General features: G+C 45.0%; 2 protein-coding genes across 3 annotated transcripts in view; one reads left to right on the forward strand and one right to left on the reverse strand.

Moving 5' to 3' along the window:
- The window catches only part of BNIPL (BCL2 interacting protein like), a 179,482-nt gene that overhangs the window by 10,811 nt on the left and 146,116 nt on the right, over positions 1 to 22,555 (forward strand). The gene's annotated exons all lie outside the window — the stretch shown is intronic.
- On the reverse strand, positions 1,803 to 20,892 carry CDC42SE1 (CDC42 small effector 1). Its single transcript, XM_042441163.1, has 5 exons — positions 20,641 to 20,892; positions 8,514 to 8,854; positions 7,132 to 7,239; positions 5,528 to 5,643; positions 1,803 to 5,010 (listed from the first exon to the last, which is right to left on the reverse strand). The coding sequence occupies exons 2-4, from the start codon at positions 8,565 to 8,567 to the stop codon at positions 5,572 to 5,574; spliced, it is 234 nt and encodes a 77-aa protein (XP_042297097.1). The 5' UTR covers positions 8,568 to 8,854; positions 20,641 to 20,892; the 3' UTR covers positions 1,803 to 5,010; positions 5,528 to 5,571.

Raw genomic sequence — 22,555 nt, forward strand, 5'->3', positions numbered from 1 at the left:
TTGATGGCAGGTAGAAAGAGAAGCCCAGCCAGTGAGTCCCATGTCAGTGAACCCATTTTAGGTTGTTTTTATTTCAGCCTGGCCTTTAAAACCCGGCTGCTGAACCTATTCTGGAGATCCATCCTAAAGAAAGAGAGAACCCCAAACAAATGGACTGCTCCTCTTTCCCTCCTTCAAAACCCCTGGAATAAGATGGTTCTGACATTTACTACTTTCTTTCTCTTTTTCCATCAGTAGGTCTCTCAAGAAAAGAACAAACCGTGAGTCGAAGGAAGCCCCAAGCGATATATATACTTTTGGAGCATCCCTGCAAGGCTGGCGATATCATGCATGCTTCTAGTCCCTATTATTCCGGATCATTTTCCTCTCCTCTTCTGGCTTTGATTCTTCCAGAGACAAAATTGCTTTATTTGCTCACCTGAAAAATGTCTGTGGTTCAGAATGGAGAAGGTCCCAGCCGTCGAACCCTGGAATGGACCCCAAATCTTGCAGAGGAGAAAGCAGTTTCGCAGTTCTGCACCCAACCTGCGCAGCTTCTCTGTGGGGTCATAGCATAAAGCTGTGGCCAACTTAATAAAACAGCAGATTCCTGCTCAATGCTGAGATGTTATTTCTTTACCTACATGTTCAGACTCTAAGGATAGGATTCCTATGTTTTGGGGCAGGGGCTACAGTTACAGCGGGCACTGAGTTATTCCGATGCAACATACATCTGATGTGTATTTCTGATGCAACGTTGGGCACCTCTGATTTGTGTTGAGTTATTTTATGCAACTTTGGGGACTTGTGATGTGCGTTGAGTTATTCTGATGCCATGTTGGGCACATCTAATGTGTATTGAGTTATTTAGATACAAAATTGGGCACCACTGATGTGCGCTGAGTTATTCCAGTGCAACGTTGGGCACTTCTAATGTGCACTGAGTTATTTAGATGCAACATTGGGCACCTCTGATGTGCGTTGAGTTATTTAGATGCAACATTCTGATGTGCATTGAGTTATTCCAATGCAATGTTGCACACTTCTAATGTGCATTGAGTTATTTAGATGCAACATTGGGCACCACTGATGTGCATTGAGTTATTTAGATGTAACATTCTGATGTGCATTGAGTTATTCTGATGCCATGTTGGGCACATCTAATGTGCATTGAGTTATTTAGATACAAAATTGGGCACCATTGATGTGCGCTGAGTTATTCCAGTGCAACGTTGGGCACTTCTAATGTGCGCTGAGTTATCTAGATGCAACATTGGGCACCTCTGATGTGCGTTGAGTTATTTAGATGCAACATTCTGATGTGCATTGAGTTATTCCAATGCAGTGTTGCACACTTCTAATGTGCATTGAGTTATTTAGATGCAACATTGGACACCTCTGATGTGCGTTGAGTTATTCCGATGCAACGCTGGGCACTTTTGACATGGACCATTGACCCCTGTTGTGCTTTTAGCACATCCTACATGAAAAGTATAGTGTGTATTTTTGCCCCAAACATTGGAGCCGTTTCACCCATCCTGAGCTGCCTTCACACAGGTAAGTAAAACCCCAAACTGCGGAAATGTTGTTTTGCAAATGTGGATGCTGGGATTGCTGCTACCTTTAGAATTTGCATTCAGGCAGAGAAAATATATAGCCTTGTATCTACGCTGGGTTTGGATAAACCCGGTTAAAACCTTTGATTTCAGACAAATGCCCCCTAAAATTCAAAGACGCATTACGAAGACACACCAGCCCCGAAAATCCAGCTTTTAAGTCTTTCCCCAAAAAGCAACCTCTGGGTTTTTCCCCCTTTTAGAAAATTGCATTTCGAATCACCGCTATTTAATGCCAGTGGAAAGCCGAACAGAAAAGTGTTGGAAAACAACAACAACAACAGATGTGTATGTTTGACATTTCCCGTCCCATCTCTGCACCAAAATCCAGAACCGGATTTGACCATTTTGACCATTTAATTTGTATTTTCCATGACATTTTCTTGAGAAGCTTTGCAAAGGTTAGGAAAAGGAAGGATTAACATTGTACGATTCTTCGGTCGCCGATCTAGAGAAAAAGCAAAGAAGGCAAAACACCCCAAAGTTCAGATTTTCAGTGTTTCTTCGGTTGCACAAATTTTGGCGTGCGACCGAATCCTTTTTTAAAATACCATCTTCCCCATTATAACCTCCCCGGCCCACTTTGGAGAACGATTTCCTCGCTTACCGAAATAAAGAAGCAGCAAACTAACTTTCTAGCTAATAAAAGATAGTGGAATAGCCCAGCTATTCTCCCTTTTCTTGCATTCGCACCAGACCGGCTGGAGGAAAATAGGCTAGAATTGCACATCTAACTAAACTGGTAGAATAAGGGAAGGAGAAGTCATAGATCGGAGCCAGAGAAATGGGCAAAGGATGTTCGGCTGGATTTTGCTAATCTTTGGCAACATGGAGGAGATGGAGAGACGGAAGGAGGAAGGGTGCAAATGGAGGAGAAGAAAAGGCCATTGCAATGAACAGTTAGGGACAAGGAGGATTTTAAAGCCTGGAAATTAAGGGGGAAATGGGATTGTTGGATGGTCAAAGGGGGTCCCTCCACATTTGTTGGGGTTCGGAGTGAATGTGGAAAAACACTATTCTTTTGACCTAAGCGAATACCTCTCTAGGGCTCTCCAAGTCCTCCAGTGCAACTCTATGGTCAACATCTGACAGAATTTGACCACAGAGTCATGGCTGGAGGACCTTCAAATGCCTAGAGAAGGGTTTTCTCTAGGTACGTCTAGGTTCTCCCGCACAAAATGGTCAAATTTTGGCAGGGTTGCGCCGGAGAACCTGGAGATCCCTAGAGAGAACACATTTATCAAGTCCGTCAATAACCACAAAAGGCAAAGCCGCAAATGTGGAGGGACTATTCTAAACTAATAGTAGGGTTGGCTTTCTGTGCGAAGTGGAAACTGACTCCAGGGTTCAGCCATTTTGGCATCCCGTTGTTTGCAACGGCAGAGTAACCAAAAAAGTACAGAAAGGAGGGGAATAGAGTCACAGATTAATCCCAAACCAAGGCTGGAAAGTCCTCCAGATGTCCAGGTTTCAGGACTGAAAGGGGAATTTGAAATATTTGGGTACTTTCCCTCCCGGTCCAAACTGGGTTTTTCTCTTCCGCTTGCAAAAAACGTGTCCCAGCATGAGATTCTCATGGGATGAATGAAGGAAACGATGGGCATTTTGAGGGAGGTAATGGATATAGGATCAGGTTTGCAAATCTTCAACATTTCACAACTGGGAAACATATGGCTGGGAAACATCGGAGGGTGGCCAAGAGGGCAAAAACTGGAAATAGACAAGTAAGGAGAAGCCGCAGCCGTTTGCTTTTGCCTGAGCCGACTGGGAAGGACGAGACCCTTTGCGGACCTTTGCCGAGTGAATGGGAATCAAATCATTTTTGCAGCAATGGAAGCAAGCTGAGGATGAAAGAGAAATGTGGGAGAGAAACTGGGACATTTCAAAAGCAGTTGAGAAAGTGGGACAGTTGAGGATTAATTGGGACTGTTCCTTACGGCAATGGCGCATCCGGCGACCCAATGCGCCTGCGTCAATTTTAAGCTTTTAACTTAAAACGTTGGCACGGAAAAGCGCACTGTCAAAGCAATACCCCCAGCATTGAAAGCATACCCCCAAAATACCAAGTCCATGGTATGTTTTCCTCTGTGATGTTCACTGGTTCCCTCTGTTGTGTTAAAACCCACAATAAAAGACAGTCTGCACTGTAGAAACAATCCAGTTTAAACCCCACATCTCCATGTTATGGGACACCAGGATTTGTCGTTTGGGGAGATATTTCGCCTTCTTTGTCAGAGGTGCCACAACAAACGACAAATCCTAGGCTTCCATGGCAGTTATAGCGGCATCAAACCACGTTATTTCTCCAGCGCGGACGCACCCTGCGATGTCGCTGCGCACAAAGCGGTGTGCGCCGGTGTCCCTTTATCTCTTTTTGCTGAAGGAGACAAGTGAGAGGGATGAATCTGTTCCGGGTTCGAGTCTGAAAATTCAAGGCATTATCCAGGAGGTCGAACCTATTTGGGGGAACTTCTTTAAAGTTCAGGCTTCTTTAAAGTTCAGGTTCGCCGCCCCACGAAAAACCAACCTGCGCAGTGTCTTTCGCTGTTTGCGGATAAAGTCCGTTTCGGTGCCAGTTTTTGCACCGCACAAAAACCGGTGAGAACTTTTGCAGGTCCTATCCTGATGCGAAGGCTCAAAGAGACAACAGACGTTAGAAAAAGAGGATTGGAGAAGACATTTTGGAGGAGAAACAAAGCTGGAAAGATTTTCCCACTTTCTAGTAGTCAGTTGCAAGTCAGGATAGTTGGTTTTCTCTCCGTGAACTTCATTGAAACAGAGGAAAGTAGTCGGCAAACCGCGACAACGCCATCCCCGAACCTTTCCTTCTCATTTATTCTCCGCTCACGCAGATACTTCCGAAAACCTTGCGCAAAAATCCCCCGACGTTCGCAAAAATTAGTATAATAATCTTTTCTAAGAAATCCAGTGGATAAACAAAAAAGGCTCCCCAGAAATCCCGTTCGAAACGCAAAAAAAGGACGCGAAACCCAAGCCGAGTGGCGTCCGTGAAATGAGCGGTGTTCGTATTTTGGGGAAATCAAGAATTAAAATGGAGGAAGGCGGCTGAGACGAGACGAAAACTTGGCAAAATGGGTTGCGACAGAAGAAGGAGAAAATGAGAAAAGGGTGGATTCAAGGTGCCCCGGATCCGGCGCGATCGGCGAAGGGAGACCAAGAGCCGGAAACAAGCGGCGTATTTTGTCGGCGTGGTTTTGAAATCCGAAATTAAAAAAGGGAAAGGGACCGGAAAATGTTGCAATCTGGAGGGATTTAAAAACCCGACTGTCTTTCCGGATCGTTCGGACGAGGTCAAACAGGTAATTCAAGTGCGGGCTGTTTCTGCGTATATATTTATATCACTCTCTTCTGTTTCGGCCTCCTTTATTTGGGTTTTTCTCCATCGGCCTGGAACCTGGAGGAATAAAACGGATCAGATTGAGCGTTTGCGCTTTTGCAAATAGGAAATTAAAGAGGGAAAAAAAGGAATAAACAGCGAATAAAAGAATGTTTAGGTGACCTATTTGAGCATTTGTGCCACTCTTTTGCACATCCTTCTTGGCCGGCTTTTGCGCAGCAGCAATGGAGAGATGGGGAATTTTCTTTTGCGTTGCCATATTAAGGAGCTAGTCCTCCTCGGCAATCATTTGGCACAGCTTGGAAAATTGGATTATTATTCCTTTTGGGGATATTTCAAATTTTGAAAGTCGCAGGTAAACTACACATCCCAAGCCCTGTTTGCAGGGAAAGGGCGATGGAGAGGATTTGGAAACCTTCCTTGGAGGTCTTTAAACAGAGGCTGGATGGCCATCTGTCAGGGATGCTTTGATTTGGATTTCCTGCATGGCAGAATGGGGTTGGACTGGATGGCCCTTGGGGTCTCTTCCAACTCTACGATTCTATGATTCTATGATTCTAAGAAAGGGACTTACTCTGGAGGAAAGGAAGAGCGAACGCAGGCAAATATCAGACGAAGCTACAAAACGCGGGAGTTGCTCCACTGTCGCTCTCGGCCGCATTTTGACCTCATCTCCTGGACTGCTCCTGTCTGAAAGGAAGAGATGGAAAACATTAAATGTAAGCATTAAATCCCAGTCTTATATAATTGGAAAGCCTCTCTTAAGGTTATCTATCCTAGCCTCTACTGATGCATGAAATTTGCAGCTGAATCTTAAATCTTACTTAGTTTCATGAGCTATTTAGCCTTCTCTTTCAGAAAGCTCTGGTGCCACTGCGAACTACAGATCCCAGGGTTGCATTGCATGGAGCCATAGAAGTGAAAGAGGTGTCAGACTCCAATGCAAACACGTGCAGGGTCTCCCATGCAATGTCTCTAATGCAAACACATGCAGTGTCTCCAATGCAAACAAATGCAATGTCTCCAATGCAAACAAATGCAATGTCTCCAATGCAATGTCTCTAATGCAAACAAATGCAGTGTCTCCCATGCAGTGTCTCCAATGCAAACAAATGCAGTGTCTCCCATGCAGTGTCTCCAATGCAAACAAATGCAGTGTCTCCAATGCAGTGTCTGCAATGCAGACAAATGCAGTGTCTCCCATGCAGTGTCTCCAATGCAGTGTCTCCCATGCAATGTCTCCAATGCAAACAAATGCAGTGTTTCCAATGCAATGTCTCCAATGCAATGTCTCCAATGCAAAAAAATGCAATGACTGCAATGCAATGACTCCAATGCAATATCTCCAATGCAGTGTTTCCAATGCAATGTCTCCAATGTAAACCAATGAGAATTAAGATTTAAACGTCAAGGTTGGCCACTAGAGAGAACCCCGGAGCAGATTTTTCTTTGCGACTTTCCTAAACAGAAGAACCGCTATGCATTTCTCTCATTATATAAAATCTATTTTTGCGTTTCTATCTTGGCCCTTGAAATAAAAAGGCCGGCAGCGACTTACTTGCAAAAATAGATTTTAATGCCGCGTCTTAATTTGGTTCCTCTTTGCAGGAGGTCAGATGTTCAAGATCCGCTTTGTTGCAATCGGTGTCAAGAGTTTGGAAATGTTACTTTTTCACAGTTTGAGAAGGACTTTCTTTTTTTTAAAGAAATGCAATGGGTTCTTTGTTGTCTTGTCCAAACGACACAAAAACACACACAAATTCATTGTAACCCATTAGAGATCATGGTCAAAGAAAGCTGCGATACAAGTCGCACAAAATGAGCTTCGGTTACATTTAAGTTCCTTTCTTTTCAGGTCAATCCGAATGGCATGAAACCTGGAAAATTCCTTGTCGATTTGCCTTCCAAAAAATGGTTTTCAGTGCCTTTGCAAAAGTAACTTATTACAAACTAGAAATCATTACTGGCTGCAATGCTAAATGACTTGGTTGGTTTTGCCCCGCAATGGAAAACTAAATGAAATGTGGTTTATGATACCGGAGCAATCCTTCTTTTTTGGTATTGCAACTCCCAGAATTGTAATGTTTAAATTCTGAGCGTTTGTGGTATTTAAAAAGGCATTTTTCCACCCCACTTTTTGCATCCTTAAATAAAAAACCTGGAGGCTAAATGTCATACCATGGGAAGGCCTTCGTTCGCCATGTCGCCGGACCCGATGTGCGTCAGATGGACGAAATTCATCGGCTCGCCGATCATGCTCCGGTCGATTCGCCGCCTTTTCCGCTTCTGGGTGCGACAAGAAATCAGAAAAGGAATTAAAAATATGATTTTAATAAGAGCTTAATTAATAATAATGTCTCTAGACATTATGTAGTGCCTTTGAGACTAACCAAAGACAGACGTCGGCAGCATGAGCTTTCATAGACAGATGTTGTCATTTTATATAAAGGGCACCATTTTGCCATGCCATTGTGTTTAATGGGACCTGAGCATCTACAGATGTTGCCATTTTATATAATGGGCACTACAGTATTTTGCAATGCCATTGTATTTAATGGGACTTGGGCATCCATGGATGTTGCCATTTTATATAATGGGCACTATTTTGCAATGCCATTGTATTTAATGGGACTTGGGCATCCATGGATGTTGCCATTTCATATAATGGGCACCATTTTGCAATGCCATTATATTTAATGGTACTTGAGCATCCACGGATGTTGCAATTTTATATAAGGGGGCACCATTTTGCCATGCCATTGTATTTAATGGGACTTGGGCATCCATGGATTTTGGTATTCTGGAACCAAACCCCAAGGGATACCAAGGACCCACCGTAGGTCACATATATTCTCTTCCATATATATATATATATAGATATAGATATAGATATAGATATAGATATATATGAAAAAGGGGTACTTTCAGGGAGGCATTTTGGGCAGTCGATGCAAGCCCTGGAGAGTCCCATAGAGGGGCAGAAAAGTGGGTCCCAGACCTGCTCTGAAAGAGTTAGGGAAAAGAAAAACCTTGCTTGCAAAGCGGCTGGGAATTGCTGAGCCGAAGCTGGGCATGGGTTGGCAGAGAGGTTAAGCGCATTCTTGGCATTTCTGCCCTCAAAGCGTTGGAGAGGCTGAGCCTTGGCAGATTCCCAGATTCCTGACCCAAGATGCAAAGGAAAAGAGGAGGAGGAGGAGGAGAACCAGGAGAGAGATTTATTGGTAAGTTGGCACAGCTGGACTACTGACTTAACTCTGGAGCCAACCTGGGGTTTCCATGCCCTCCAAATAGTCCAATTTCCCTATTAATCCTTTCTCTTTCCACTTATTCGGACACTTTTTATAATGCCCCGGTTTCTCTCCTCCTCTTCTTTTGTCCTCAGCAAACATCTGTTGCTGCAAAAAGTGCAAAAGGAGTTTAACCCAACATAATGGTGGCTTTGTGTCCGACGCACAATTTCATCCGTTGGTCTTTATTGTCTTGGGGTTCAACCAAACCATAGTGACTACTCGACAGTGGAAACTGATATTAAAATGCTACTAAGGGGTAAGAGGACTTACCGGTTGAGGTTTTTCTACCACGCAGCAGCCCAGCTTGTGCCAGAAATCGCTCATACCCGCAGAGGCTTCCAGCTTTCTTGCCTTTTCGGGGATCAACAGCTGTCAAGGGAAGGGATGTAGATCACCCCCTTTTTTTCTTTGTGGTCTGGAGGACCTTCCTATTCCAGATTCGAGGATAACTGTGAGTTAAATACTCAAAGGACAACCGCCGTCTCCAAGATTATTCCTTGAGCTTCTATGGCAGGTGTGAAATCGTGCCACGGAGAGATGGCGGCGGCACAGCCAGCAGTGGAGGAGGTCTTGGATGATGGAGACTTCTGTTGATGCTGGTGGAACGAAACCTTTGGAAAAAAGAGGAAACGGGGGCAAATGAGGCAAAAGGCTTCAAATTTTGGAGGACCTGAGTTTCAAGTTCCCAAGGGACTTGCAGCCTTTACAGCATTAGAAAATATGGTTGATTGTGCTGAAGGACCTAGAGGTTCCTACATACATATTTATAATATATGAGTACATACAAATTATACATACATACATACATTCCAGAAAGCAAACCTTGATTTTCCTATTTTATGTAAGGGACACCATTTTACTAACCCGTTGTATCTCATTGAAATGGACCTGGGCACCTATGGATTTTGGTATCTGCGGAGGGCTCTGGAACCAAACCGAATCAAACCAAGGGCTCACTGTATTAATAAAATTTTGGAATAATGGAAATGCAAAAGTCAATGTCAGAAATGGAGAGGGTTGACTATAGTTAGCTGTTAAGTCCTTCCTTAACACTGGGCAGAAAACAAAGACCTGCCGGCCTATGCAACCTGCAAAATATTTGGGCGCCTTGCATTCATTTTGCAGCAACCGAAGCAAGCTAAAGTGGGAGGCGGAGAAAAATAAACCAGGACGTTTTGTAAAAAGCAATCTGTTGGGAAGGCAGGGGATTCGTTGAGTGTGTCGCTGGCAAATTGGGGAAGCCAGTAGGTGCGTGTTTCTTCTTGCAAAGAGCGGAGCCATGCCTGCGTTGTTGACTCACGACTGTTGCAAAGGAGCGATTCTGAGAAAGATCAGGCAGGAAAGATAGCAACTTTTTCAAGGGCGGAGAAAAAAGAGGCTGTAAAAAACAACACAGAGAGTCCCTTTGCGATAACAGGAAACCATGAGTTTCCATAGAACCAGACTACAGGCATTTAAAAAAACACACATGCTGAGACATTATATATATATATATATGCAAGTCTCAGCTTCCTCCTTTTGAGAAAATGTTGCCAAACGGCACAAAGAATTACAGAGGTATGTTTTTTCCCCAGGTTCTTGTGGCAAGAATTGCTCAAGTTTTCACGATCTCCCATGTCACTCGCAGGCCAGAAAAGAAACGTAGCGCAATTCGGCGCAAGTATTCCCAGAATCCAGATGCTGAATTCAACAGGGTTTGCTTGCAAGGAAAGGCCTGAAGATTGCAGCCTTGCAGTTTCCAAAAAATATATGTATTTGAATGATAAGAAAAACTTTTGGACTACGCCTCTGGAGACCAGGGTTCGAATCCCGACTAGGGCATGGAAACCAAATCCCCTCATGAACAAATCTTACCAAGAAAACCCCTTAGGGTTGCCGTAACTTGGAAATGACTCGAAGGCACACAACAACAACACTATGGATGTGTGCCAAAGAAGGAACCAAGTATGGATTTTGGTTGAGAAAACAGTCAACCTTGCATGTAATGAATTTCGACAGACCCTTCGTGGTGCTTAGCAAACTCGGACATCCCTGCTAAGTCCGGTCCTAGAGTTGCAAATCTCTGCAAAGCCTCCAAAGTCCACCCCGCGGCCGCTTTCTGGCCCACCTCTGAGTCCCCATCCAGTGATGGCGCATGGCCAGGCGGATGAACGCAAGGCAAGCTGCGTCAAGACTTAATTCCACAACACGAAGAGTTGTGCATTACCGGGCTTTATTTTTTTCATCTCGGCTCTGGGACTCAGGCCAAGACGACAGTCGACCGACGGGGCTGCCGAGACCTGCGCCATCGTTGTTACACAAACTGGAAAGAGGAATGTTTTCCCTTCCACCATAGTCTTACTTTTCATTAAACAGTGACAGCATTCCCATTTACAAATAAATCCCTTTGCAATCCAGATCGATGGATTGGTTTGGCAGCAGAGCGCGGTTTGTGCTACGTTTTGCCCCGATCGCATTTTCTTACTCCAAATAAAATTAAATTAAATAACCCACTTGTGGTTCATGTTGGTGAATGAATCGGTTCAAAATGAACTCGCTCTGGCAGGTCAAAGGGCAAATTTAAATCGATTCCGATCCACATCTGGTTCACGGAATTGGTTTATCCCAAAAGACGCAGAAAAAATCACAAAGATGTGGCTTAAATGGGTCTAGCGCATGGTCCCCCAAAGCGATTCAGTTCAAGTGTGAACCATGGTCATTTAAACCAGTTCAAACCAATTTGCGATCTGGTTTAAAAGGTAGAGGGAGTAAGGTCAGTCTTTCCTAACACTGGCAGATGTGCAACTGACAATGTCTTGGACTACAACTCCCATTATCCCTAGCCAGCATGTTCGGAGAAGTCCTCGAAGGAAGGTTTCTGATGCTCCTGATACGGCGCCATTGGCACACAGGGCAAGAATAGCCTGGTACTTGCGTCTCTTCCAGCAACCTTTTCTAGAAATAATGCAGTTTGGTCCCACTTTAAGTGCTGCACCTCCATCCTATTGAATCCTGGAACTTGCAGTTTTACTACGCCGACGCATCACAAAACTAAACATCCCGGGACCCTGTAGGATGGAGCCACGGCCGTGAAAGCGGTGTCAAACTGCATTATATTTCTACAGTGTAGATGCACCCACGGAGTGTCCAAAAGTCCATAGGAAATGGAAGAAGGTCAAGAAGGCTGAAGACCTTGCAAAACTACGGATGCTAGGGTTCGGTAGGCAGTTAAAGTGGCGACAAACTGTGTTATATTTCTATGGTGTGTATGCACCCATGCACTTGCAAAACGGGAAATCCTACGGTTCTCTAGGACAGAGCCACGGCTGTTAAAATGGTGTCAAAATGGATTATTTCTACAGTGTGGATGCATGCCGGAGAGAGAAATAACAGTTTCTGTTGCTTCCAACCGTATCTCCAACCTGCCCTGGCATGACCCGGCAGGACCAGCTGCTTCGGCCCTCCCCGCGACATGCCGCAATGGAAGGCACTGCGCCAAACTGGGCTTGGCGTAACCCAATCTGCCCCAACATGCTCCTTTTCTGATTCATTCTTCCACCTGGGAGGGAAGGAAAGTTTCTTCCTCTTCTTGCAAACTTGTTTGCAAAACAGCACAAGGTGACCAGGCGGCCGCCTTTTCCAGGACGCGCCCTCTGTTTCAACTTGCCGTCCAGGAGGAGGTCCTCCATTTTGAGCATGCATTTATAGCTATATGTTTTTTAAGCTTTTCTTTTGGAGCGGCCTGCATTTTTCTCGCCTGGTGCTCCATTTTGCAGCGCCTTGTCCTCCTCTACCACAGAATTTGATAGACAAGGCGTTGCAAAAATGCAGGGCGTCCCAGAAACGTGTGTGGTTTATCCAAACCAAAGCTAAAAACACTTATATAAATGTAAAACTATGCTCCTTTGTCATGCTCAGTATGGAAGACATTTGGGAATTCATGCTTGACAAAAGGCTGAAATGAAGGGCATAGAAAAGGAGGACCCCTAGCCATCCTGTTTCCAGCATCGCCAAGGGATGCCACGTCTCTTATGCCATGGCAAGGAAACCCACCGGCTGATATTTCACCCTTTTCGGCTGGCATGACCTGCGGAAGGAATCGGGTATCGGATGAAAACAGGATGTCCGCAGAAGCAGCTGCAGGCCTCACGTCTTGGACAACCTCACCAATGCTCTCTATCTTTCCCAGCTGGGAGAAAAGCTTCTTCTCTGACTATAAGTCCCATTATCCCCTTCCACCAGCTTTATAGCAGACCCTTGCAGAATGCCAGTGTGGTGGAGTGGTCTGAGTATTGGATATGACTCTGGGAGACCAGGGTTCAATTCATGGTCGGCCGTGTAAACCCATGTAAACCTTAGGCAAGTCACACTCTCTCGGCCTCAGAGGATGTTAAGGGTAAACCCCCTCTGAAGAAATGTGCCAAGAAAACCCCATGATAGGGTCGCCGTAAGTTGGAAATCACTTGAAGGCACATGACAACAAGTATCCCTTAGCTATAGTATAGAGTTTGTTTGGGTTTTTTGGCAAAGGTGGCAGGTTTGCCACCTTTGCCTTCCTCTGCGGCTGAGAGAGTGCGACTTCCCCAAGGTTAACCAGAGCTGAATTATGACCTTTATTTAACAATCAAGTGCCACGTCATTAATCTGCAGACACATAAATGAAGAGGATGGTTTATGCAGACGCATAGACGAAGAGGACTAAAAGGCCTTTGGCAGAGGAGGCAAAAGACCTTGCAAAACTACAAATCCCAGCAACACCTACAGCACTTCAAGCAGTGCCAAACTGCATTCGTTCTGCAGTGTACCTGGCATTGGGCATCTTTTTAAGGGCATTGGCCACAAGGAATGCCAGCAGCCAAGTCAGGCCAGATGACCATCAGCTAAAGTGGACCCACTGGCCTACTTTTGAGCAAAGGAGCACCTTATCTCTTCCTCGCCTTGGCTGATATCAGGCCTCCCCAGATGGACCACGAGACACACCCCGTGGCACCGGCACACCCCACTGTTTGTTTGTTTCAAACCCGTTGCTACGCAGTGCAGGGTGTATATATATATATATATATATATATATAAAATTATATTCTCAAAACCTTCGGCCATCGCTCAATGGAAAAGCAGGGGAGTGTGCTTGCAACCTGGAGCATGTCCACACACGGCAGAACTGATGCCCTTTGGCACCGCTTTAACTGCTGCGGCACCAGAGCCTCCCTAACAGAGAAGGATAAACAATCTTAATACTAATAGTAATAATAATGATTATGATGTTTATTTATATAGTGCCATACATTTGCATGGCTCTCACAAAGCTACAAAGCCCAGAATTGTATAGCATTAAGCCACAGCAGTTAAAGCGGTATCAGACTGCATCAGTTCTGCAGTGTAAACGCAGCCTTTGGATCCTGGCATAGGTGATAGGTGGCGCATATATATATTATACAAAGCAAATAAATAAATAGGTTGCATAGTGACTCTTTTGTAGGGGGATTGCAACTCCCATAATCCCCAGGTTTGTGATTCTTGGAATTGTAAGAGAACCTCTCCAAGTTTTGGCACAAGCCTAGTTTATCAGAAGCGCTTTTTGGTCATTCCTGTTGTTGTTCCTCGGTCTTGGCTGGCGTTCGGAGTCATTTCCCTCCCTCTTCAAAACCCTGCATTGTTTCCACTCTGCATTTATGGGCCTTTCAGTGTCCCCCCCCCCCCCTCCAGACCACCCTTCGACCCTATTGTGGCTTTTCAATCCCTCCGCCATCCATTCTTTCTGGGTTTTCCCACAGGCCGGCTGCCAAAGCGAAATGTGCAACCCGCACAAAGAAAGCAAAGAGACCTAATTTGCCACAATGCGGACCATCCCCAGACATGGAACTCTCCAGTCTTGGAAAAGTAACTTTTCCAAAATGCGTTAACTTTTTCAAAAAGGTGTGATAACATTTACTTCTCCGTTGGGCATTAAACGTCTCCAAAGTTGCCTGCACTCATCCCTTGCCTTCCATTGAAATACTCAGTCCTCTTGCAAAATCTAGGCAAAACTTGTCTCTGGACTACAAAGCCCAGAATCCTTGCCCCTAACAGCATATTATAAAGTCAGAAAGGGGTGAAGAGTTTTCTTTTTCGTCTAGGAAAAGGAAAAGGGTTGGCAGAAATTTGGTGATTTCGGTGCCAAGGAGGGACATACATTCCCGATTCGATTCCTCCTCTGCCTTCCCACTTTCTCAGCTGCTTTTCAAAGGTCCCGATTTCTCTCTTCTCCTCCCACTATGTCCCTTTTTTCTCCCTATTTGGAGTCCAAAATACAATAGGAACTAGTAGTTCATTAATTCAGCAAAAGGAGACGAAAGGGCAGAGTCTTGCCCTTCCCAGTCGGCTCAGGCAAAAGCAAACCATTGCAACCTCTTCCAGAAACATGGCCACAGATCCTTAGAAATCCACAAGAAACTACGGATGCCGGCCATGAAAGTCTTCAACTTCACGTCTTGCAACCTCTCCTCGCTTGTGTGTTAAAATCGCAAACATCGTACACATCGGCACACCATCTTTGCAAACGTCTAGTGGCGTTTGGAGCATCTAGGTGAGGAAACTGTGCAAGAAACCAATCCATTCCCATTATGGAAACCGCCCATATTTTAGGTTTAGTCACAGCAGGGAAATGTGAATGTAAAGGGATTATGAGACTAAGGAGAAGTTTTGTGGTCAGCAGGAAACTCTCTCTTTCTTTCTCCTTCAGTCCAAGGCCCTTTTCCTTTTGAAACATGTATCCTTTCTCTCTATTTTTTTCCCTCGGAGAGGATGAAGGATCCTTTTGTTCTGAGCACATGATCCTGACCGAAAAGGCCGGCTGGTTTTTTCCCGGCCGTTGTTTTACGAAAACGCCCACCGTGACGCATTCCCGTCGGGAAGGGATCCTTGCATTGCGGCTTCTTAGCAACAACGGCGGTGGAGAAACCCTGCTTTGGGAGCGGAGTGAATTGCAAAAATACTTTGTGCATGAGACACATCAGAGAGAGAAACTGGGAACCTTTGAAAAGCACCTGAGAAAGTGGGAAAGCAGAGGAGCAACCGCATTGCATAGTATGGAAGGAAAGCGCCATCCGACTTTCTCGGCTGCTTTTAAAATGTCCCGGTTTCTCCCTTCTCCTCCCGCTTTCCCCTTTTCTCCTCCGTTCACTTCCATGGCTGCAAAGTGCATTCAAATGGCAACACTATAATAGACTAATAAATAAAATAGTAATAGAATTATTAAGGAGTTTATCACACGAAGGAGGTCCAGAGTTTATCTCATGAATATCCCAGAAAAGTTGTGTAATTATGCGCAACGATTTCACACAAAACCTGCCATTAAAGTGTTCACAAAGAAGCATCCACGCACATCTTTTTACTTTCGGGATTTTGGCGACAATGCATTTCCGATATCACTTTATTTGCGCAATTGCGTGTGATCACCATTCGTGCAGTTACTCGCCGTTTTCGCTTTGTTTCCATGCATTTTAATCTCTCTTTAATGCCCAAATCAGCTCCAGTGTGATAAACTCCTAAGAGCATGTTAAAACCTGAAGTGGCCTTTACTGGAAGTGACCTCAACCTCCAGCCAGCTCTCCATTTTCCACTTTATAGAATCCAAATTTGTTCTGGAGTGAGTCAGTCTGACACCATTTGGGCAGCTCCGCTTGACCCATTTGGGCAGGAAATGATGCAGAAAGAGGAGGAGAAGGGAGGCGAGTTCGGGTCACGGAGAAGGAACCGGCTCCTGCTTGGAGTCGGTCAAAAATAGCCCATCAAAGGAGGGTTCCCGGATTTCAGGAACCGTCCTCTGAACCAATCTTGCCAAGAAAACCCCATGATTTCTTAGGGTTGCCATAAGTCGGAAACGACTTGAAGGCACACAACAGCAACCACAACAAACCTGGAAATATAAGAACAGGGTGACCTGGCGTCCTCCTTGTCCTGGCCATGTCCTACATTTCAGCCTTCCTGTCCTGGAAGAACTCCCAAATGTCATCTGTTTTAAGCATGAGGGAGGCGCATGAATTTATCCTTCCAAGGAGTTTATCACACGAAGGAGATCAGGAGTTGATCCTGTGGGATCCTGGGATTTACCCTTCGTTGTGGCATCAAATCGAGAAGGAGAAATATCTCCCCAAAACTACACATCCCAGATTGCATAAGAGGCATAGTCGTTTGAGTGTTGGACTACAACTCTGGACCGAGTTCGAATCCCCGCTGAGCCATCAAACCCACTGTGGCAAGTCACATTCTCTCAGCCTCAGCAGATGGCCATGGCAAGCCCCCTCTGAACAAATCTGGCCAAGAACAACCCCAGGATACGTCCGCCTTTTAGACAACAATGACAATATAAAATAGCAAAATCAAAGATATAGCTGTTTTAGTCTGTGGAATCAGTATATAGAGAGATCTTGTGGCACGTTTCAGTTTTATCCGAAAAGACGTGTGAGGAAAAATCCGTGCTGAAAAGGAGCGGGTTAAATGGGTCTAGCGCATGGCCCCCTCTCCGAATCGGTTCAGCAATTCGGTTCAAGCGCGAACCAGAGTCATTCAAACCGGCTCAAATCGATTTGCGATCCGGTTTAAAAGGTAGTGGGAATCGGGCCTGGAAAACAACTTGGCGGTGCACAGCTACTTGTGGCACCTTTGAGACTGATAGAAAGAAAGAAGTTGGCAGCAGTGAGCTTTCCTAGACTTCAGTCTACTTCCTCAGGTGTATCAAGAAATGCTTTTTGGAATTGATATATGTTTATATATTTTAAATATTTCCAAGTGGTGGATGCAGGGACGTCCGGATGAAGAACCTGTGGAAGTGGAGGACTGAGTGGATGCAAATATATCATGGGATTTTAGGCGTTGTTTTCCTGCTCCAAAGGGAAGCCAAGGTTTGAGAGCCAGGCTCCCGTTTGCTGGGAAAATCAAAACACTTTCCTGTCTCCTTCCCCTTTTCCTCCTTTCCTTTGAATCCCACGCTTGTGACGTGGTGTCTATGGCTGGAAGGATTACTCAGCAACACCATTGTGGCATGTCAGGACTTGGGAGCCCAGCGTCGGTGGTGCATGCCTTTGTGCGCAAAGCTTGGGAGAGGTTTGGTTTCATATCGCAGCTCCCATCATCCCCCCCAGCCAGGTCCAACGGAAAGATGAAACATCTTCCAAAGTGGATGTCGCCGGTGCATAATGCACCCCTTGGTTCTCACACAGGGTTATGTGCGATGTCTTGTGACATCATTTCGCACAATTGTGCAATTTTCCCGGGATAAACTCCCAATCTCCTTCGTGTGATAAAACTCCTGAGTGTCTTTAATTTGTAAAACAATCCTTTGAAAGGTTTCCAAAAGCTTTTGCGTTTGCAAAAACGCAATGCCACTGGGGGACTCTAAAAAGGTTTTGCAATGGGGGGAAAATAAATACTGTAAATGTAAGAAGGATTAGAGAAGAGCAGGAGTGACCTAACTGGGTTTTTGTGGAGGTTGAGAAAGCCGCCCGAACAATGGCTGGGCCTCTGAGTCACGGAGGCAGAGAAAGGAAACGGAGGCGAAGGAGGGGTTAAGTACAAAACAGGAAAAGGGTTGCTACTCTTTGGGTTTTCTTTTTGGTTGCACAGCAAGAAAGTAGCTGTGCGCCGCCAAGTTGTTTCCCAGGCCTGATTCCCACTACCTTTTAAACCGGATTGCAAATCGATTTGAACCAGTTCAAATGGCCCTGGTTCCCACTTGAACCAAATCGCTGAACTGATTCGGAGAGGGGGGCCATGTGCTAGACCCATTTAACCCACACCTTTTCGACGCTGATTTTTTCCCATGCCTTTACGGATAAACCAATTCCACGCAAGTGTGAATCAGATGTGGATCAGAATCGGTTTAAATTTGCCCTTTGGCCATCCGGAGCAGGTCCATTTTGAACTGATTCATTTGTGAATGTGCACCACACATGGGTTAATTTACAGGGGACAAATGTAGTGGGAACCATGCTCTGCCGTCAAATTGATCCATTGATTCGGATCGCAAACCGATTTATTTGTTAGTGGAAACGAGGCCCCGGTTTCCTCCTTCGTCCTTAGACTACTTCCATTTGCAGCAAACTGAGCTGAAAGTGCAAAAGGAGTTGGTTCTTGAAGTCATTTCTGACTTATGGCGAACCTATGGGGAACCTATTGTGATGGGTTTCTTGGAAAGATTTGTTCAGAAGGGTTTTTCTCCGAGGCTGAGAGAGTGTGACTTGGCCAAAGTGGGTTTCAATGGCTGAGCGGGCATGGTTTCATGCTCTGAGCATTGCTTGACCCCCGAAACAAGCCTAGGAGGGTTTGGGTCCCCCCAAAATAACCCATACCCTTCAACCTTTCCGATTCGGCAAGGTTATTCCCCATTGATCCACTGCCATCCCACTTTTCCAGCTGCATTTAAAATGTCCTGGTTTTTCCTTCCTGCAGAGTCTTGAGCGCAAAACACATCCGAACAACATTTACAGCGACTGAAATAAGCTGAATGGAAAATGGAAAAGCAGGAGGAAGAGCGAGAAACTGGGACATTTCAAAAGCAGCTGAGAAAGCAGGAAGGAATTATCGAGGAGTATTTGAGTTTCAATAGGAGGCTATATTTGAATTCCAGTATTCCAAATACAATATATATATTTTTCCTGCAGTTAAAAATAGCAAAGAGATTTGGGGTTTTCCCAGTCTGCGGTTCATCCAAATTGGCGAGTTTCACGGAAATCAGTATTTGCTGCAGAAGAAAAATCCTCGCCAGCTATTTCAAAATGGACATGACTTTAGAAAAGGGTTAAAAAATCCGAGTTTGGCATTGTCTCTTCTGGCCAACCTATATATTTAACAAACCTATATAGTTATTTCATTTACATCCTTCATTTTTAAAGGAGGTTTTGCAACGGGGTCAACCCTGCTTTGGAAGAAGGCGACTTCTTCGCCGAAGTTATTTTGGGCCAAAAACGAACACTTAAAGTGGTTCCGCGCCAGCGACCGCATGTCGGAAAATATGTTTGGAAGAAGGAGGATTTTTTAAAACGCACAGAGAAAGTTCCTGTCCTTCTTTTCCTCTCCAATCTCTTTCTCTCTCTCTTTCTTTCCTCCTCCCTTTTTCCCCATTTTCTGTTGGTGGTTTCAAATTTTTTCCTCTTCTTTCCAAACTGTTGTGTCATGGAGAAGAACATGAGCTCTTTGCAAAGGCATTGACTCCAACACCTTTGGAAAGGAAAAGAGAAACCTTTGCAACATACCAATGGGGCTGGGAACTGAATCGATGGAAGACATAGTTTCCCCTTTAAAGAAATTAATATATACTGAAACATGTAATAAACATATTGCAGTCGCAAACACATGGAAGAAAACTAACTTGGCTGGTGAAGGCCCAAGGCTTTGGGGTCAAATGTATGGGGTGCTTATGGGGTTTAGGACCAAAAAGTATATTTGTAAGTATATATTTGTAAGCATTAAGTATATTTTCCTTTAAAGAAAGAAAGAAAGAGAAAGAAAGAAAGAGCAAATTACTGGGCAAAATGTGTGGTCTAGATCCATATATATTTCTCCATACACACACACATATATATATTCATCCATATATATTTGAAAATTGAGATCATTCAAGGCACCAGATCCGGTCTGATCTTGGCTGCTAAGCAAGGTCAGACCTGGATAGTCCCTGGATGGGAGACCAGAATGAATACCAAATTATGGCAGATCTGTTTCAAAGGAACTGGCAAACCCACCTCTGAGTCCTAAGAAAACCTTGTAAAATTCATTGGGTCACCATAAGTTGACCAGTGACTTCAAGGCACATATCCCAAATACCTAAAGGCCCTGAGCCCCTACTGGTCATTGATGCTAAGCAGGGTCCGCCCTGGTTGGTACTTGGATGAGAGACCACCAACGAATAACAGGCTGTAAGCAATATTTCGGAAGAAGCAGGGTGACCAGATGTATGTAAGGAAGATGTGTGTGACGTTCAATACAAATGTAGCACATGCCCAAATAAAAGTTCAAACAATAGAAATGTAAATCCAAGTCATGCTCAAAAGGGAGGGCATTTTGACATACCTCCTGGACAGAAGAAAGGGAGGATATGGAGGACATCTGGTCACCCTGGGAGGACGAAACCGGCCGAACCACCTTTGGGGAATTCCTTGCTTAGGAAAACCCCACATTCATGGCTTTGCCATAAGTCGGCATGCGCACAAAACTCCTTAGAGCTGAACTTAAAACAAGAGCAAAGAGAACACACTTCTCTTCCTTTTGAAACATTAAAAAGTGAGATTTAGAAAGAGAAGTTAAAAACAGAAACGTTTCCGCAATCCAAAAAGCATGCTCACATTGGCTGTGCAATACCCAGATCCCTGGCTCCATAGGAGCACATTGCGGCCAGCCTCCAAAACTTCCCAAAGAATTGAGAAAGGTTGGCTTTCCTTACCTGGCTTTCCTGAAAGGTTGGGAAAGAAACCAATGCTTGGTTGGCCTTTGGGGGATCCTTCTTGGCTTTGCTTTCTTCCCCAAAATTGTTCCAAAATGGGCCCAGAGAAACTTTTCTTAAGCTCAGGCTTTGGCGAGGTGTGGTTCTCTTTCTCTTTCTCTGCCCTTGCTCAGTGTGGGAATAAGGAAATGCTCAGAAGACTTGCACACAGCGCACACACACAATGCACACACACATTGCTTATGCGCTCCACCCGACACTCTCTCTCTTGAGAGGCTCCACACAAGAAAGGGGACCAGCACCAACTCTGGGCATGCGGAGCATTGCACCGGACAGATTTGGCAATTGTGCAATTGTGCCATTTCACTTTTTATACCTATTCATAGAAGCATAGGAGTTTCTCACATGGGACGGATCCCGTGCAGAAACTTGATTCAAACCCGCAAAAGCGGGGTCATCTTTCACGCGGTGTTCGGGGTCGAACCGAAATGCGGTCACCTGCAAAAGTGAGTCGGTTTTTTTTCTCTGACGACGTTCGCGTCGATGAGAAACAACGTGACGCCAATCCAGACGCAAAGTCAACGAAACCCATTCCTTTCGGGAAGCTCCCGAAAGTTTAAATTCGTTCAGACGAATGCCGCGTTGCTTCCCGTCGATGCCGACGCGTCTGAAAAACCACCCGCCAAAGTAAAACCCTGAATCTATGGATGCTCAAGTCCCAGTATGTACAATGGCGTAGTGTGACGGTGCACCTTATATAAAACAGCAAAATCAAGGCTTCCTTTTTGTAGTCTGGATATCTTTTTGGAATAATTTCAAGCTGCGGATGTTTGAATCCGTGGATAGAGAACCCATGGATATGGAGGGCCGACTGTACTTTTTGTGAGGCTTGAATAGGGTTGAATAGACTCGATTGCAGACCCTCGTCCGCACTTAAAAAAGTCCCCTTCCCTTTCCCAGCCGTTGCTGTTTCCATCCCCAACAAGGGACCCTTTGTAGGTCTTTTTAAAGAGAACCGTCACCAGAATTAATAGTTGCACCCAGAAGCCTGGGGAGCGCCAGGGCTGAGGATTTCAAGGGTCCCTTTCAGTTGCTTTTTCGTCTCGCAAAGGCGTTTTTGTCGCCAAAGTGGCAGTAAATGGAAATTAAAGTGACAAAGGCCCAGGGCCTCCATTTGCCCGGTATTTCTCATGGTCTAGCAAGAGTTCATTTCGGGGGTAACTGCATTTCTCAAGGCGAGAGAGGCTTCAACCACTGTTCCGTGAAAAGTTGCAAAGTGCGCAGAAGCATTGCAAAACTTAACTTTTGCCTTCTTGCCTTTTGGCCACACCGGGATGCAGCTCATCCATGTGTGTCCCGGCTTTCATTTGTGAAATGGTGGAAGGTATACATACGCGGGGAATTGTGATGTTCAGAGCATGTTGTTCGTTGCACGCTTCGTACGATGGGTCACCGGCTGAGCATTAACTGAGGCAGAGAGAAAGTACATAATGGAAAACGGAGAGACGAGAAGAGAGAGGATATTCATTGCACTAAAGAGTTATGGCGGCTTGTCCAAATTATTTATGTCATGGACCGGGATGCGTCTTACAGCATGAGAGAGACACAAAGAAATCCTCTCTCTTTCTTTCTCTGGATCTTTTAAAACTAAGACACCGTTGTCTTCAAGTCGCTTGTTGAATTATGGTGATCACATTAATATTATAGGGTTTTAGAATCATAAGGCGCTAGAGTTGGAAGGGAACCCCAAAGGCCATCCAGTCCAACCCCATTTCTGCCATGCAGGAACTCACAATCCCTGTTGCAGACGGCCATCCAGCCTCGGTTGAAAAACCTCCAAAGATGGAGGCTCCACCACATTTGGAGGAAGCGTCTTCCATGGTCAAACAGCTCTTACTATTAGTTAGGAAGTTCT

The sequence above is a fragment of the Sceloporus undulatus genome, chromosome 9 (genome assembly GCF_019175285.1).
Source record: "Sceloporus undulatus isolate JIND9_A2432 ecotype Alabama chromosome 9, SceUnd_v1.1, whole genome shotgun sequence".
NCBI classification, from domain to species: Eukaryota; Metazoa; Chordata; class Lepidosauria; order Squamata; family Phrynosomatidae; genus Sceloporus; species Sceloporus undulatus.